This window comes from Anolis carolinensis, chromosome 2 (genome assembly GCF_035594765.1).
Source record: "Anolis carolinensis isolate JA03-04 chromosome 2, rAnoCar3.1.pri, whole genome shotgun sequence".
Taxonomy (NCBI): Eukaryota; Metazoa; Chordata; class Lepidosauria; order Squamata; family Dactyloidae; genus Anolis; species Anolis carolinensis.
Window position 1 is genome coordinate 232,331,268 of NC_085842.1, and position 17,288 is coordinate 232,348,555.

The window sequence follows — 17,288 nt, forward strand, 5'->3', positions numbered from 1 at the left end:
CTGATTAGATGGATCCATTTCTATGTGGAATCCCACCTAAACTCAGGGGACCAGATCCCTTAGAAGCTAAACAGGTTCAGCCCTGGTTAGTACTTGGATGAAAGATCACCACCTAATGCCCAGTGTAGCAAGCCAATAGTTTCCAAACACCTGATGGGAAAATATTGGCTCTGAATGTATAAGGTTACAGTGGTTCTGCTGTAGCCAGATTGTGCCTTTGTCCAACTTTGGTCATTGTTTCAATGGAATGTCGATTTCACCACACTGGTTCATTCCTTAAGTACCACAAAATCAGTCCAAATTAGTGTAGTATAGTGTGCTCTATATGGGACTTTTTGGATTTCTGGTGATCAGCCAAGATTACACAATTTTGTAAAGCCTTTGTCTCTTATAAGCCAGGGTTGCCCTCTGGTAGCATTTTAATTATATGTATTTTAAATTGTTTTTAATTATTTTGATTTATTATTAAAGAATATTTTATCTGCTGTACATCAAACTAAGATATGCTAAGATATACACAAAGACAAACAAATCTTACCTCAGCTTGACAAAGTGCATGAAGTCCTTGTAAGACTAAAGCAGCAGGTGTGGCTTGGTCAGGTTTTGTGCATTCATTCAGAACTTGGGAAATTGCAGCCAACATATCTGCTCCATGTTGATAGGGCCTAATCAAATGTAAGAGTTACAGTGTTAATTCCCAAAGCAGAATTGAGATCAGTTTATTAAAATGCAACTAAGGCCTCTTCTACACGGCCATATAAAATCCAGATTATCTATTTTGAATTGGATTATATGGCAGTGTAGACTCATATAATCCAGTTCAAAGCAGATGTGGACTATCTGATTTGATAATCTGAATTATATGGCAGTGTAGAAGGGTCTTAAGAGGGAGATTGTGGGATCTCGAACACCAACACATATTTGGAATAGGTGTGCTTGATCTGCAATCTACTCCATCATATGCCCATTATCATGTGTTTGCATGTTTATTTGTCTTCAAGGTGCTTGCTGACTTGAGGTTTTCTTACGCAAGAGATGGTTTGGCCCATTTATGATATTATTAAAAAGGTGAAAGGGACTGAGTTTCACATTTTAACATTTTTCAGGAAGCAAGTATTCCCTCTCTGCAAAGTGAAAAGCAAACTCCATGCCATGGTCTCCTTCCACCCAATCAATGGCAGGCTGTGATGCCATGGAAGTGGACAGAAATGGCAGGTCTAGACTGACAGAGCTTTCCAACACAGCATGTGCCCCAGCAGCCAAATTAATTTGGATTTATCTCTCCTTTTTACAGAGGTTTTGTATAAGTCAAGCCACAAACCCAGAGTCCCTACCCCTTTTCCTTGACAAATTCCTGACAGTGGTGGAACAAAGGCTTCTTAAGAAAAACTCAGTACTGAGTGTGCAGCTAGCATCCTTTCCTACCTAATCTTAATAAACTATGTATATGCAAGAATGGAAACAAATCTGAAAAATCTCTGATTCCAAGAATTTCAGATAAGTGAGATTCAACCTGTATGATGAGCTGAAGAAAGAGAATACAGATGCAAATGGGAAACAGAGCTCTTGATCTGAAATGTATCCCCATCAAGATTTCATATCTGAACACGCACTTCTATTTCCTGGTTGATAAAACTAAAACACAGAAGGCAGGAATATGAAGTACAGTATACAGAAAAAAATGCTTTTTCAAAGCATGGATCAAAGCCTCCAAATAAACGTACCAGCTTTGGACAAACAAGCTTCCTTTCATAGATGTAAAGGGCCCGAACCTTGGAAATAGTTTATAGCCGCTTATTTGGTTGGATCCATTTCAGGTTCTGAGGTTTCAACTGCATTGTCTCTGACAGAGATCTGTACTTTCACTTTAACCCTCTCCCAAAAGCAACTTTTTCCTTACCTTTGTTTGCATATGTCTCTGATAGAAGCAGCTTTGGCAACCACCTTTTCCCACTGAGTATCTTTGCTGACAGACAGAGAAGCCATATCAGACATTGCCATGAATCTCTGTAGCTCTGGATAAACTCGATCCTAAAAGGAAAGTGATGGAAATGTTTGGTGGCTTCAATGTTCATATTTCAATCACTAGGAGTAGGCAACAGATTTCTATGTGTGTATACTCAGGAATAAGTCTCGGTGCAATCTAGGCAAGTCCCTGTGATGAGTTGTAACAACAGAAGGAGTTTACAGATTGGATAGGAAAAACTGTGGGATTGCACTCCACCTCAATCCCTGCTGGTGAATTTACTGCAGCATGACAGGAAAATAACACTTTTGCAATTTAAACAAGACACATAAGTGTGTGGCACCAAGTGTTAATGAATTATTACAGGAAAAGGGGGTGTATGGAAGCTATATGTCAGCTTGCTTTTAAGGTGGACTGCACATCCTAGAAGCTTATGGGAGAGTGATCTACCTTTACAAGCAAGACCCACACACTTTGGTGACATGGTAAAAAAAATTGGTTTTCAGGGGTGCTGCAGAAACCATAAAAATGGGGATTGTACATGCTGTCTGAGGCCCATATATGATGACCACCCAGTGTTCACACCAAACAATGCTACCGTAATAACTGACATCCCACTCTTAAGGAGGTCTCATTGGCACCATATGGTTCCCTAAAATGAAACTTCTCAATCTGGAAATGAAGGGTCTTCAATGTTTTTTTGCCAACCTGTTTCTCCCATAAAGATGTCATCAGTCGTAATGTAACAGCTTGAAGCGTTGGCGTGCTTCCCAACACCTGCAGTGCACGTAAAATCTGTGCCACACAGACCTGGAAAGAAAAATTCTTGCTTTATTTAGCGTGCATGTATGGCCACAATCACACCAACATTACACTCTTTAGCAGAATCTGTCCAGGAAGATGGCTTTCACAGCAAATTCAAAATTACTGAGAAGTTAAGCCTCTAAAACTATATCCACAGAGCAAAGTTTTTACATCAGTGGCTCCACAATTTAGCATTACTATGGAAGCCAAGGAAGCAGAATAGTCTTTTAAAAATGGTAGGTATTTGCTTAACAATTCCATGCTGAGACTGATATCTCCCTACCTCCAGTTTTCACTATGTAGAGAAGAGGGAATTGTCTTTCCACCTTATATACATATACATTTACATTTCCTATTCAGTTTGGTATAATGTGAATGGTACCCATATCGTATCGTGCTATTTTATAGATTCAATTTGAAAACTGCATTTATTGTGTACAATAAATAGCACCACCATCATCAACATAACAATAACCTGTTTCCACTTCCATATCTAGTATAAAAAGTGATATATTACATTAGTTTAATCAAAGATAATAAAAAATACATATATAAGAAAGAAACATGGATGCAACACAATGTTACTAACCTACTACTGTTGTTTAAATGGATTCATGTATTTTGGCCTGTTTATTATACTCTTTAGTCATATGCACTTTTACCCTTTTGATGCAAAAAACAGTTTCCATTCTCCACCAAATGAATATAAGAAGTTAAATATTCATGCTGACCTTGTGCACACCCAAAGCAGGCAATGTATACAAGATATTCCGGCACAGTGTTGGCTCCAGTGGTCTTCCCAACTTAAACATCAAGACGGGAATCAGATTTGGCACCTAATATAAATACAATACATGAAAAATATTAAATTCTATACAATAAGCTACTTGATAGTAATGATAAAACATTGCCTCCATTTTGTGATGAATTCTACAAACCTTCAGGAAATAATTAACTATCAAAATAAATTCCAAAAACATTGCCAGAGGGATATGGAAAGTTTTTCTGGAGTGCTTCAAAATTCAGTGCTAAATGAGTTGTGGCAATGATTATTTCCAAGGTCCTTTTATTTCCAACAATTCCACTCATTAATTGCCAGTGGAGCATTACAAAGATTTCCATTTCAGTTTTACTATCTGTTTCCAGACTGAAACTCTCTCTTGAATGTTTGAGGTTTCCTCCCCACCCTGCCCTTAACTTCAATTATTGTAATTTTATAACTTAGTGCCCCCAAGTTTGGATGTTTATATTGGTTAGAAACGAGTGAATAAATTCAAACCAAGCCAAAAGGCACACAAATACTATAACAGTCAATGTTGCCTTAAATTTTAAATCTGTCTATGGAATCAGAATTCAATAAACCAACTGGGGCAGTTTGAATAAGGAGTGGAGCCAGCTCTGTTGGGATTAGAACCTTCTTCCAATCTGGTGCTAAATAACTGAATGGTATAATTTGCAAGATCTTGGCAGAGCTGTTAATAACTTCCCGGAGGTCTTTCATTTTTAAGGCTGCTGTAAGTTGAAGCTGATTCGACGGCAACTAAGAATAACAAAATTATTCTTTAGCACTCCTAGCATTTTCATTTCTAATCCGTGGTTTCCAGATCACTTGGGTTTTGTTCAATTATCATATTACATACAATGGCTAAGAAAGAACTCTTTTAATGTGACTTTCCCCCAGGATAGCAAAAACAACGTAATGTCTTTTGAGTTTTCAACATTAAAATAAATTTTGATTAACAAGCTTAGTTGCCTCTCTTTTTCATTGTCCATACTTAGGAAAGACACAATTCTTTTAAAAAATATTTTGAATGCATTTTTTCCATTATTATTTTTTAAATTTTATACAACAAAAAAGGAGAAGAGGGAAAACAGGAAAGAAAAAGAAATAAAGGGGGAGATGGAGTTATTGTACTGTTTGGGTCCAGACTATTTGCAAAACCATGTCTCTGCATGCAAGCCAGCACAGGCGCTGTGGTCTGCGGAGGCCCTTCTCTTGGTCCCACCCGTGTCTCAAGCGTGGCTGGTGGGAACGAGAGAGGGGGCCTTCTCCGTGACTGCTCCCCGCCTCTGGAACTCCCTCCCAAAAGTGAAAAATGGCCCCTTCCCTCCTCTCCTTTAAGAAGCTGTTAAAAACTCACTTATGTACCCTAGTTTATAGGAAGGAGGAGGATTAGCACTTTACTAAACATTCTGACTCAGATAATGGAAATCTCTCAGCCCTATTAGCTTGCCACAAATTGCCTTATATTTTTAATGTTTAAACAGTTTATTATTATTAGATTTATTAGGTAAACATGTCACAAATATTATATTTGTACACCCAAATTTTAATTTTGTTATCTTTGAGGTATTTTATAAGTACATCTCAATGTTGCTTATTTTATTGTTTATGATTTGATCTGTTTTGTCATGTTTTGTCAGCATTGAATGTTTGCTAATCTTTTGTTGTAAACCGCCCTGAGTCCCTTCGGGGAGATAGGATGGGATAAAAATAAAGATTATTATTATTATTATTATTATTATTACCGATAGATTAAACTGTAACAAATATTACATATGTCACAAAAGAAGAAGGAAGAGGTCAAAGAAAAGGAGGGGAGGCAATTATCAATGCACAAAGTTTTCTTAATGCTCTTATTACATTGGGGGGGAAAGAAGAAAAAGCAGCCATTTTAAAAAGCATTTTTTTCCTTTTTAATGCATCTATTTCTTCATATCAATTATAAGCATTATATAACCAAAAATGTCCATGTAGCTATCTACTATCGTAAGGAAGGAGTGATGTTGTCACTAAATAGCCATATCTTCTTCCAGTATTATCTCACAATGTTCTAGTCTCTTATTCCAGTTCCTCTTCATTAAAAGCTTATCTTCATTTTTATTATAAAACACAGCTTTATATTTAAGTAGAATTCAATAACTATCTATTAAATGTATCTCTAATAATTATATTTTATATGTATTAAATTATTTATTTTAAATGCTTTATTTAATTTTAATAGTTACATAGTAAATCTAAAAATAATCTGTTAGTAAATTAGTGCAAACAGATTAAGTTAGCAAAAATTAAAGATATTTAACTATCTTCACTTCTTCCTTTTTAAACAATACACAAACTCTGTATATATTTTAAAAAATTTAAAAATGAAGTGAGAACAAAACCCTGTTGTAGTCATTTTCTTCTGATTATTTATACATTCCATGAAATATTTCAATTCTTCCTGAAATTTTTGGGTTTTTACTTGTTGTAGAGTCAAAGTTAGTATGTTTATTTCGGCAATCTCGAAAACATTTGTAATCCAGTATTCTGATGTTGATATATTTTGCTGTTTCCATAATTAAGCATATTCAATTCGAGCTGCTGTTATGTAAAGAAAATTATTTCCTGTTGTTTTAATATCTGCTTATCTAACAATCCCAATTTTACACATTCTGGTTTCAGTGGGATTTGAATCTTTAAAATAGTTTCAATAAATTTATCCAGAATTTCTTTGCTTTTGGGCAAGTCCATCACAGATGGTAGAAAGTTCCAGTCTTTTGGTTACACTTCCAACATAGGTCAGACGTTTTATGCATCTCCGATAGCTTTTCTGCTATTATATACCATCTATATATTATTTTATCCAAAAACTTTTGACGGTATAGCTTCTTGTAAATTTGAGTCATTTCTTCCGGAGTTCTTCCCATTCTTCTAGTTTTATTGTTCAGTCCACGTTTTTTGCCCATTGGATCATAGGGTCTTTTACTTGTTCAACTGTAAAGTCTTTCCGAAGGAACTTATATAATTTTCCTATCTGTTTGTCTTTTATCTGTTCTAACAGGTTTCAATGACTCTCAGATTCTTGTATATCTTTTTATTATCTAACTGATGTTTTTGTTGACATTGATAATGGAACCATGTAATTGTGTTTAATCTTCTTTCTGCAGATCCTAAAGTGTTTTTAGTTTCTGTGGTCCCCTTTATCTAATAATTGTTTATAAAATACATATTCTCTCCTTGGTGTTCCTAACTGTAGAAATACCTCTTGCGGTTTCATCCATTCCAGTATTTTATCATTAAAAAGTCTTTCATATTTGTTCCATATTCTCATAAATGAGTTCCTTATCCAGTGTTTCTTAATGTCAAAGTCTGATTTCATTTTGTCATATATCAAATATGCATGCCAACTGTACCTTAAATCTGTCCCTTCAATTGTTAATAACCCTATGTTTTAAAAAAAATCAATTCTTTAATTCATATCCATGCAACTGCATCTTTTGCATCTTGTAGATGTTTCATTTTTATTCTAGTTTTTTTTAATTTTTCCTAATAAATTTGTCAAATTTTTATTCCAAACTTTAAAATATGCATCCTTCATCAAAAATGGAATTGTTTGAAACAGATATATCATTTTGGGAAATACACTAATTTTAACTGTAGAGATTCTTCAATTAAAATTGAACAAGTCCAAATTATTCCATGTTTGTTAATCTTTTTGCATCTCTTTTTATACTTTATCATAATTATTTTTGAATATTTCAGAATAATTGTCAATTGAATTCCCAGATAATTTACTTTAGTTGTAATATCGATTTTTGTCTTTTGTTTCAGCATCTCTTGATTCTCTTTATTCATATTATGAGTTATAATTTTTGTTTTGTTTTGATTGATTGATTGATTGATTGATTGACTGATCGATAGCCCTGCCACATTTCCAAATTCCACTATTATTTTTAATGCTTTTAGAATATTCTGTAGAGGATTATGTATCAAAATCACAATGTCATCTGCAAAGAGTCTTATCTTGTAGTTTTCTTGCTTAATTGTTAAGCCTTCCATATTGGGATTTGAACAAATTTGCCTCGCCAATACTTCCACTGCTAGAATAAAAAGTAGAGGCAAGAGTGGGTATCCTTGTCTGACCCCTTTCTGAATTTCTACTTCTTGAGTGAAGTACTTTGTTACTCCATTTCTAAAATTTTCTCCACAGTCTATTGCCAGTAGTAATTCATTTATAAAGATCCAAGAAATGTTATCAAAGATAAAGTTCTATAAGTCAACACAAAGACCATAAGTACCTCCAATAAAGTAGTGCAGGCTCAATAGAAAATAATTTGGCAAAAAACATGATTCTGGCATAGACTTTTAAATTCTGCTGAGTTTTGAAATGCCAGGGCTTATTCATTTCTGTCCACTGAATATAAGGGATTAGTGAGAAAAACCATGGCTCCATGCTTTGCCATAGTTTGACGAATATCTTATAGTCTTCATAATGGGCAGTTCTTAAATTACTGTATAAAATGATGCTCACCAACCTCATCCTATGGCCTTCCACTTGATTCACTGGATGACAGTGTCTTAGTCAGAGCAGGATAAAGCTGGGACTAATTAAACTGATTCAAGCTCAGTCCAGAGACAGAAGTAATCTTTGACAAAAGCAACACAGACCTTCTCACAAATCCATATTGTTTTTATTTTATTATAAAGCTTGATTTGAGGAGCGGGAGGAAAGATATCGCTGGAATATTATTTTTTCTGTCCTGGAGGGTTTTATATCTTTTTAGTTCATTTTTAATCACATTAACGGCTTACGATTATTCACGCAACTTTCTCTCTGATCTTAAAAAGTTTTCAGATGATAAATATTTTATTTGAAATTAGCATAACTTCAAACAGAAACCAAGCACTCAAAGTTTAATGGTTCCAAACACCATGAGGCGATTCCTGCAATGTCCAACTTGGCAAGAATTGCTGAAGTTACTATTAACATAATATAACAGAGATATGATTGCCAAGAAAACACAAAAAAGGGCACTTATTGTTTCTGCAGTCAACACTTTTGCACAGAATATGTTGGATTCAAAAGGATATTTGATTAAAATTGACTGTTTTAGAAAACAACATGCCCTGGATGATATTAATTGTTAGTCTTACCAAGATCTACTGAAACTCGGAATGAGATGTAGCCAATCTCTTTCATCTCTGAAGATTACATTCTTGGCTATAAATGTATTTCTTACAACATTCCACAGTTAGGATAAACCATCTTCCATCCAGGATTTGAATATCTGGCAGATTGTATATTTGTCTTCACCTTGAAAATCCACACACACTCACAGATCTATCTATCTGTCCATCCACACGCACACACACAAAACCTGCAAGAGTAAAATTATTCCAGCATGGACAGAAATATGTACACAAATTTGCATATATGACCATGTCTTTACATCAAAAAGCAAAATCAATGCTTCTTTGTGGGTTTTTTAAATCAACAACACTCGCTTTAAAAAAAAATAACAACCACCAAATCCAGCCCTTGTCAATGCTAAATGAGCATTTAGTCTTCTTCCATTTTTTCAACACTTTTCCAACAGCCACCCTCCAGATTCATTAACTCTTGATGCATACGAACAGGCTCCGAAAGCCCCTGAATGTGTTGCTAAGCAACGCAGCATTTTCAATTCCTCGCCATCCCCAAAGATTCGGCAGTTAGGTCAACCTTCTCCATTAGGTGCCTGACAAAAGATTTACAGGATTTGCTTTTCAAAAAGTAGGGGAAAGGGAGGGAATCTGCATTTCTAAACAAGCCGGAATCTCTATAAAAGTCTGTCTCGCAACCAGACTTAACAGCTGTGCATGAGATTATTAGCTTGGATCCAAATACGTTATTTCATAAAATAAGAACTATTCTACACATAAAGACTTTCTGGCTAAAACTTGGCCTGGGTGTTCAGCCATGTGACTGAACAGCAATATACACTCACAGAGTGATTTTTTAGCCTTTAGAAATTATTTTGCTAACTAATGATTTCTAAAATTGTAGATTCAGTATCTCCAACCGACAACTTGGAGTAGGATGTAGCAAACTTTCTTCCCTGAAAAAAAACATAGGATTGAGTTGCTAGGCAGGGCAAAGTTTCCTTAGAATATTATTTAACGGAACCCTCACATCCATTAAAACTGAGAATATTTAATCCCCATCCAGTCAAATAAAAAAAACCCTCCCATTAAGTGTCTTAATCTACATCATTTCCTAACCCCAAATTGCAGGGCATAAAAATACCAAAGGACTGTTTGTGGGTGCGGAATCAAAGATTATTCCACAATACTCAAATACCGAGGGACAGAAAACCTTGTTTTCGCATGGTTTGTTCTTGGTTGGAATCAACCCTGTGTGTTTGAAAAAAATATTGAAAATTTGGAGGACAGTTTTTCTCCTTGCCATCACTGTTGTGCTCACACACACACACACACACACACACACACACACACACACACACAACTTCTGGACACAACAGGTTGCTGAAATTCAGGAATGCTGTTTTGCAAGTCTTCAGGTGAGAATGCCATATAATCCCAACTTTTCAAGCATTTGCAATTTGAGTTCTCTGTCAATTCCACGTCAAAAGAGATCTCTAAAGAAATAAGTAACCTATCTGGCAGGAAGTGGGTTAATAAGGATGGGCAAATGTAACCATTCAGAATGTCTTTTGCTCATTTTTTAAGTTGCAGGAATCCCGACACCCTGTCTCCACCAGAGCACTGCTTCTTCAACTGTGGGTCCTGACCCTAAGTAAGGTCCCCTTGGCTCAATGCTGGAATCATGAAAAACTTGGCAACAGTAAAAGGTTTCTGAACATCACAATTGCACAAATCTGTTAGCAACAACATGGAGTGTTTACAGTGGACTCTGCAGAAAATTCTTCAGCTGTATTTCATAAAAAAGAAAATCAGCCCGCAAATACTGGTTTATTATCAGTAAATGTTTGATTTTATAACTGTTTTATATACCTATATATCTGGGTCGCAAAAAAATTATTGGGTGGAAAGGGGTCATGTGAGGAAAAAGTTTAAGAAGCCCTGCACTAGATAATGTGTGTTCCAAGCACTAGATATGTCAGTGGAGCCCCCATGGTGTAGTGGACTAAAGCCTTGTGACTTGAAGGTTGAGTTGCTGACCTGAAAGCTGCCAGGTTCGAATCCCACCCGGGGAGAGCGCGGATGAGCTCCCTCTATCAGCTCCAGCTCTATGCGGGGACATGAGAGAAGCCTCCCACAAGGATGGTAAAAACATCCGGGCGTCCCCTGGGCAACGTCCTTGCAGACGGCCAAATTCTCTCACTCCAGAAGCGACTCAAGTTGCTCCTGACACGAAAAAAAAAAAAAAACTAGATATGTCACCATTTTTGGCTTATAAAATGATCACACTTGCTGGAGAATTCTGGAGGTTTTTGTCCAAAAAGGTGTGATGACTCATGGGCCATGTAGTCCCGTTCCTAGTACTATTGTGGCAGATGAAGAGGAAAACTTGGGTTTCCTACCGTTTCAGCCAGAAACGGAGCCCTCGCACCTGCAAGATGTTTGCCCACAAGAAGTCAGCCAAACAAGCCTTGAGCAGAAATCTCCCCCATTTTCTCGCCGGGATTATTATAATCAAGATAGAGGCGCTAGGGAGGCGAATCGCAGAAGCACCAGGATTGCTGCCAGACAATTAGCTGATTAAGCCTGTTTCCCTTGGGAAATCTTAAGGAGTCATGCATCTGGACACAGTATAGGTTTCGTTTCTTGTTCCCTAGGGAAAGTGTTCCTTGGCGGGAAAACAAGATCCTATATAGGTGTTTACCCGCTAGGAAATCCTTGCGGAGTCAATTCGTCACCTTGTGGAGTGAGATCGTGTGTGGACCACGCTACTCCAGTTCCTTGCCTCCAGGACCAAGTTCCAAGCCTTGTTTCATGGACCTTGTTCTAGCATCAAGCTTTCCTTGTTTCCACAGACCTTGCCACGGACCTAGCCCTTGCTTCTTGCCTCTTGTTGCCACGTATCAAGCCTTGTTTGTCAAGAATCTAGTTTGCTTCCAGCCTTGTTTGTCAAGTTCCATTGGACTAAAGGACCCTGTCATTTCCCCACACTTTGCTTGGCAAAGTGTGTGTTTCGGTTATTGGATTATAACTTTGGACTTTAATATTGCATATTGGACATTATTTTCCTGGACTATATTTGACCTTTCCTGAAAGGTCTACTTCTGAACTATATTCTACACTTCTTTTTATTGACTTTATATATTTCCTTAATAAAGATATTAGATAGATTCTGGTCTCTGCGCATGGTTATTGGTGTTCTGCAGCCTGGGTCCTGACAAAAGGTAACATTTCCAAGCTGTAGCTCAGTGTACTAGAGCCACAGACAGTCACACAAAGTTATTTCCTCGAATGGAAAACAGCCACAACATCACCAGGGCTAGGGAAACCAATTTTGTATCGTCAAAATTATAGAAGAATGTTCATGGAACCCTTTGCAAAAGGGGAAAAGGGGTAAACACATTATTAAAAATATTAACTACAAACCTTGGGTTGAAGTTGAAAACCAAAAGCACAATAATCATAATGCTGGTATAAAAGCATCTCAGAAGTGGTGAAGCATGGTAAATTTCTCTGTCTCTGTCTAGAGACTGCTATCTGGGCAGCTTCCAAGATCATTTATTCATATGCGCTTTTGCTGTTCTAATCATGTTTCATGGCCGTTAAGGAAAAATATGTTTCTCACATTATTTGAAAGAATGCAAGAGGATACAGAAGACAAGTTCAATGTTCCCTGGGGAAAGACATAAGGGGGTCGCTCTTGCCCATAAAGGGTCTTAGCCTTGTTCTTGGAGACCTACCAGAAAGAACATTGGCCAAAGCCTGCCAATATTGTCCGATGTCTATCGGGACATTTCACAATGATATGTACCATCTGCAACATCTTTTCTGTAAGGCTAGAACAGTATATTAAATTCACCCCAAAAGCAAAGCTGCACAGGAAATCTATTATTCAAATTATTAATGAACATCTTTGCCATCATGTGCATCAGGCCTAGAAAGAAATTATCCGGATGTTATTGAATGTCACCTTCCATTAATGCTAGTTAGTTTGCCCAAAAACAAGAAATGATGACCCAAATGCTAGTAAAATAATGTCTGGAGAACTACAGGTTTCCCATCCCTGGTGCCCAACCATTAAAAGTGAAAAACTTCAGCAGTGAAATGACTTAACAGACTAGTCCAATTACAGAAAACCTGCCATTAAGTTCTCAGTCTTTTCTCTGGACATAAAGATGGGGGGAAACCTAAATAATCAAAATAATTTATGTTTTACAACACCTTGGATCCTTAAGAACATTTACAGATTACACCTGCTCCGCAGTCTGCACATCTTTTCATTCTGCTCAGTCTTGAAATCTGTGTACTCTATATCTTCACCTTTTAACCTTTTAGCAAGAAATTCACCAAAAATACATTCATAAGATTATGTTCATTTTACCAAACATTTCCTGGTTTCAAGATCAGTGGATTTCGAATACGGTCATTATTGTTAAAGGCACTTTTCGGCCAACAAAACTAAGTTTTATTGGTTTTCCTTTTTGAAAAGAAAGTATCTAAATTCTCCCTAAATAAGACCACATTTTACTTGATCCTCAGCCTTTAATTTTTAATCCAAAATACAGAAGAAATATATCTTCAGATGAATTTCCCAGAAAGGTGTCATTTACAAGCCAAATATTTTATTGCTGTAGTTGAGATATCCATAAAAAGTTGAATATTCCCCAGAGACACATAATCCACTAATAATGGTAATAGATCTTATGTTACAATGCACAAATAGGCTTTCAGTCAAACAATTTAATTTTTTTCTTCTTCTTGCAGCATGGCTGGATTCACACAATAGCGTTTTTGTTTTTGTATCGACAAAAGGAATAAATACATCTTACTAGAACAAATGTAATAAAAATCTTATTGTGAACAGAACAAATGAATATTGGCTCCACGGTAGTTTTATTTTAGTTGAGAGAATGCTATATGTACTCTTGGGCTTTGTGCACTTCACAATTTTGCTCCACAGCATGATTCCTCCATACCCTGCTTAATATGGTATACTAAAAACAGATCCATCACATTAAACAGATCAGCCATGGAACAGACTAACTCAGCTAACTCTGAGTTCAAATATTTTTTCACCTAAGCCACCCTTTACACTTAATATTAGATTCATAACACATTTAACTGTTATAGTTTCATCCTACAGAATCCTGGGATATGCAATTTGCTGCATTCCATAGAATTTGATATTAGAAAACTCTATTATTATTATTATTATTATTATTATTATTATTATTATTATTATTATTATTATTTGCGACATTTATATACCGCCCTTCTCACCCCGAAGGGAACTCAGGGCGGTTTACAAGTATATATACATACAATATATTATATTATACAACTATATCACAATATTATTAGTAATATTGCATGTAATATAAATATGCAATTATAATAGTGAATTATAATTATTATTACATTGTATTACATCATAATATTATTATTAATATTACATGTATATACAATGTATTATAATATTAGTATAGTATAATATTATTATATATCATTATATCATTAAATTGATACAGGAGACATGGTGGAAAGATGTCTTCCTGGCCCCGCCTTCTTCATTCTGTTCCAGAATGGCAGTTAGACCTTGGAGGGGGGGGGGGGGAGTGCTCCCATCTGATGGTAAAGGAGACATGGTGGAAAGATGTCAAGATCTCTAGTCAAGACCCTGTCTACAGGAAATTCCAAAGATATTTTCAAACAATGAGCCTTTGTGCTATATTGATTTGAGTACTGGTCTATATTGTTCAAATCCCCACTCAGCCGTGGAAGGCAACTGGATGACCATGAGCAAGTTACACTCCTTCAGCCTCAATGGAAAGCAATGGCAAAATGGCATTCCCCAAAAAATCTTGCAAGGAAAACTAAATGACTGGTTCCACATACGGTCACCTTAACTGTGGAGAACAGATACACTTACTAACAGCAAACCATAGATTCAAATCCACCTTCCAACACAAATTCCAAAGTGGTTTTGATAATTTAACTAACAATCCATCTGTTCAATACATTTCTTGTAGTTAAAAATATTATAATTATAAAAGTCCCAAGTCCAGATAGACTATCTGCAAAATATTATCAGAAATTTGCAAATGAATCACTTCAACCACTAAAGGGGGTGTGTGAACAATTATTAGGAAAAGGAAATCCAGACTTATGGGGAAACGTCTCTAGTATAATGATTAATAAAGAAGATACAGATGAGATATTAACAAAGACTTACAGACCTATCTCATTGACCAAAATGACCAAAAGTTATTTACTACTATTTTGGCAAGTAGATTAAGGAAACATATCTCTCAGAATATCTGTGGGGATCAGAGTGGATTTTTGCCAAAAAGATAACTAAGGAGTAATGTAAGAATTGTTTTGAAAATGAGCAAATACTTGGAGTATCATAATGGCAAAAGTTTGTTCTAAAAAAAAATTAGAGGCAGAGAAAGCATTTGACAATATTTCTTGAAATTACTTATTTCAAGCATTGGAGAGAAATCAGACAAGATGACAAAATTGTTGGAGTAAATGTTAAAAGAGAACAGCATAAATAGAGGGCTTATGTGGATGATCTTGTAAAAATGACACAAAATCCATTGGGCTCAATGAAGGTTTTTTTGGAGAGAAATTAAGGTGTTTGGAATATGTTCCAGGTTTAAAGTGGACCATAATTTAAAGTGGACAACATAAATTAACTGTTCTTTCCAGTGGAAAAGGGGGGATTAAGTATTTGGTAGTGATGAAGAACAGCAGTTGATTATTTCAAAATAACTTTGAAAAATCTAAAAAGAAATTAATAGAGATATAGAAAGAGAGAGAAATCTACATTTATCCTTTTGGGGGAAACTGCAGTAATAAAAGCAAATGTTTTGTCAAGACTTTTTATTCTACTTCTAAACAACTCCCATAATAAGAAATATAATATTGTTTGTGAAATAGCAGGGGGGAGGAAAATAAGTTTGTCTGGCACGCAAGGGAGCCAAGAATAACATTAAAACATAATAATGTTAAGGAAAAGGGTGGTCATAACTGGACTAACTCCCAACATGGCTACTGTAGTCTAGCCTTAAGGGAGTAGCAGAACAGTAACATTTAGAGAGCTCCATGCCTTATGCTGCAGATAAGGAGGAAGATGCATCTCGTTCTGCCTACTCCTTCATCTGTTCCCATCGCTCATCCCCTATCAACTAATGCAGGCAAGATTCCATGTATACCATATAACAGACTAGGCAGACAAATTAGGGAGTCCTTCCAGGGCAAGACAGGAAGAACTGCAGGGTACTTATTTTCTGCAACATCTGAGGAATTTACAGCATTTATAAGGTATCCTGGTGGCAGGACCACATGCTTCAACAGAGAAGCCCAGAACTATGGTGGCAAAAAGGCATACTAAAGTTGTGCCTTGAAGAGGAAACTGGTGGAGAGGTGTGTGGGTAATTGAATTTGAAGAAATTTGACACAATAACCTAAAGGCATTAGATCCCATCTGATCATGGAAGCTAAGCAGGATCCTGGTGACTACTTAGATGGGACACCACCAACAAATTCCAGGTAGTGTTAGCTATATTTCAGAGGAAACCACCTCAGAGTATTCCTTGTCTAAGAAAACTATATGGACTTCTCGGGATTGCCTAAAGTCAAAGAGGGGACTTGAAAGCCCATATACATAGATACAAACTTTCTATATTGCTCTGCCCTTTAGAGAAAGAGGATGGAAATTTTAAACTAGCAAAGCATACACAGGGCCACATATCCTTCCCCTAGAAACTTGTAGCCAAATCTGAACTTCCGGTTTGGATCTCTGGGTTTCCCCAGATTGTCATATCCCATTCCCTTTGGGGGAAAAGGTTCCCTTTTTCTCATTCCAAAAATCTGGCATGCCTTATCTAAGACATACACACTGGCAATAAGAGTTTTAAGATAAAATACTGTAGTTGTCTTTCACACACTTGTTTGTCATTTCTTAAACTTTGCTCTCACATTCTGGCTTTTGGCCCCACCCAGCACTGGAATGTGCTGGGTGAAAACTTTGCTGAAACGAACTAGCTAAACAGTTTGTGCTAATAACAATCTACGAATGTTGGCATCTGATAATGATACACACTAACTGTAGGCATCAAGCACACAGAATTATAATAATATAATAATAAAAACACTTTATTTATATCCCTCCACCATCTCCCAGAAGGACTCGGGGCAACTCACAGAACACTCAAAGTGTGACATACAAAATACAACAAGTGCAAAACAAAACAGACAATAAACAGTCAAACACAACATCATACATTCACAGTACCCAGTACTGTAGGTAAAACAGCAGCATTCAATCTCAGAATTATAAAGTGGTAATCTAAGAATCTAAAGGTTCTCATATGTATTATTAGAGAGTCTAAACATGATCGAAGGCTTGTCAGAAGAGCCAGGTCTTTAGTTGTGTGCAGAAGGTTTGGATGGTGGGGGCTAGCCTGATTCCCCCTTGGGAGGACATGCCAAAGCCGAGGGTCCACCACCGAGAAGGCCCCCTCTCTCATCCCCACAAATTGCACTTGAGAAGGAGGTGTGACCGAAAGGAGTGCCTCCCCGGTAGATCTTAAAGGAAGACCTCCCCGG

General features: G+C 36.5%; 1 protein-coding gene across 2 annotated transcripts in view; it reads right to left on the reverse strand.

The window, feature by feature from the left end:
• The window catches only part of focad (focadhesin), a 166,404-nt gene that overhangs the window by 105,114 nt on the left and 44,002 nt on the right, over positions 1-17,288 (reverse strand). For both annotated transcript variants that reach the window (XM_003216604.4, XM_062971878.1), the window contains exons 12-15: positions 3,502-3,606; positions 2,675-2,776; positions 1,901-2,031; positions 539-665 (exon numbers count right to left, since the gene is read on the reverse strand). In XM_003216604.4, coding sequence (XP_003216652.2) covers positions 539-665; positions 1,901-2,031; positions 2,675-2,776; positions 3,502-3,606 — 465 coding nt within the window. The remainder of the gene's footprint in view (positions 1-538; positions 666-1,900; positions 2,032-2,674; positions 2,777-3,501; positions 3,607-17,288) is intronic.